The sequence below is a fragment of the Lupinus angustifolius genome, unplaced genomic scaffold (genome assembly GCF_001865875.1).
Source record: "Lupinus angustifolius cultivar Tanjil unplaced genomic scaffold, LupAngTanjil_v1.0 Scaffold_791, whole genome shotgun sequence".
Taxonomy (NCBI): Eukaryota; Viridiplantae; Streptophyta; class Magnoliopsida; order Fabales; family Fabaceae; genus Lupinus; species Lupinus angustifolius.
In genome coordinates, this window is record NW_017728114.1 from 1 (window position 1) to 2,092 (window position 2,092).

General features: G+C 39.3%; 1 protein-coding gene across 1 annotated transcript; it reads right to left on the bottom strand.

Moving 5' to 3' along the window:
* Positions 1-743: 743 nt before the first annotated feature.
* LOC109341880 lies at positions 744-1,895 on the bottom strand. Its single transcript, XM_019579854.1, has one exon. It carries the CDS (start codon positions 1,893-1,895, stop codon positions 744-746), a length of 1,152 nt encoding a protein of 383 aa, XP_019435399.1.
* Between the last annotated feature and the right edge of the window lie 197 nt (positions 1,896-2,092).

A 2,092-nucleotide genomic window follows, 5' to 3' on the forward strand; every position in this document is an offset into this window, starting at 1 on the left:
ACACCCAAACACTTTAAGGTAAGAATAGTCAGGTTGCACACCAAATAAAAGATAATAAGGTGAAGACTGGTTTAGGGATGGGGAAGGTAATCTGTTGATGAGAAAAACTGCTGTTGTAAAGGCATATTCCCAATATGACATAGGTAATGAAGCATGAGTGAGCAAGGCTAAACCAGTTTCCACTATATGCCTATGTTTTCTCTCAACAGTCCCTTGTTGATGATGACTATGAGGGCATGAAACTCTGTGAATAATTCCTAGTGAGGTTAGATATTGACTAAATGGTCTAAACTCACCCCCAATCACTTTGGATGGCTTTAATTTCAGACTGAAATTGAGTATGAACATACTTATGAAAGTGTTGAAAGATGAGAAGGGTGTCTGACTTTTTCTTTAGTAGATAAATCCAAGTGTGCCTGGTGTGAGCATCAACTATGGATAGGTAATATCTAAACCCTGTTTCTGAGTGGACAGGAGCAGGACCCCATAAATCCAAGTATAAAAGATCAAAAGGCTTGGCATACACAGTAGTAGAGTTTGGAGAGTGTAATTTATGAGCCTTAGCACAACAACAAGCAACACAGAAATCAAGAGATGTTTTATTAGAATGTAAAATGTTACATTGTTGCAATACATTCTTTACAGCAGCCTCATGGGCATGTCCTAGTCTATAGTGTTAGAGTTTGTAAGGACTTAGAACTAGGTAAGCTAGAATTATTTGCAGAACTGAAATTACAGTGAATTTAAGAAGGTTTAACAAGACTTGAGAAGGCATAGAGTCCCTTTGCAGTGAGAGAGCCTTTAAGGAGAACCTGTTTAGTAGCCTGTGATTTAACAAGGCAATGGTTAGGATGGAATTCAAAAAAGCAATGATTGTCCTTGGCAAATTGAGACACACTAAGAAGATTTTTTGTAATAGTGGGAACAAGAAGCAGATTATACAATGACATAGATATATTAGAGTCAAAAGGAGACTTAAAGTGAGCATTGCCACTGCAAGTAATAGGAGCTTTATGACCATTACCCATATAGATGTGATCAGAGGCAAACTGCTCTGTAGGATCAGCTAGCAAGGATGAATCAGCAGTTAGATGATTTGTAGCACCTGAATCTGGATACCACATGGATGTTTTGTTGAAATCTTGAACAGTGTTGGTCACATTCATTGCATAAGGTGGCTGATGAGTATCAGGTCTAACAGTGCCTTTAGGATTTGTCAAATAGTGACTTGAGGAATGTGAATTGTAGGAAGGTCTTGGTTGATTATAGGAATAGAGAGATGTTCTTGGTCTTGTATAATGAGGAGGCACTCCATAAGCAGGATTCTGTAGCACTGGAGGATGACCAAATGAAGCATAAGAGTCTGAAAATTGTTGAGTATTGTAGTTGTGATCATAAGCAGAAGGCATTGTGTAGGAGGTATCATATGGAGCAAAATAACACCAGGTCACATCATGACCATGTCTATTGCAATACTCACAGAAGTATACTGAAGTTCTGCCAGATGACCTATTACCACGACCTCGTCTGCCAAAGCGTCCCCCTCCACGAGATCCACCATAAGTTTGATTAGATGAACCACGAAATAGAGGCATTGAAGGGAAACGTGCACGATAAGGTGGATGAGAAAGAGGAGCAGTGTTGGTCACAGAAGCAGGGGATTGAGTAGGAGAAGATTCAGTAGTAGCAATATTAGCAGAAAACGCATCAGACACAGTTTTGTGTTTATTTTTCACTAACCTTGATTCAAAAGTGAGAAGAAATTGCTCTAACTCATTGACAGAAGGAGGATGCGTCTGTCTAAGGTGGATGAGGAAGAAGAGGAGTGTTGGTGACAGAAGCAGGGGATTGAGTAGGAGAAGATTCAGTGGTAGCAACATTAGCAGAAAACGCATCAGACACAGTTTTGTGTTTATTTTTCACTAACCTTGATTCAAAAGTGAGAAGAAATTGCTCTAACTCATTGATAGAAGGAGGATGCGTCTGTCCTTCAATAGTAGTAATGAGTGGATGAAATTCTTCATTGAGACCGTCTAGAACAAAATCAACATGTTCCTCCAAGGTAATTGGTGCTCCAATTGAAGCAAGAGAA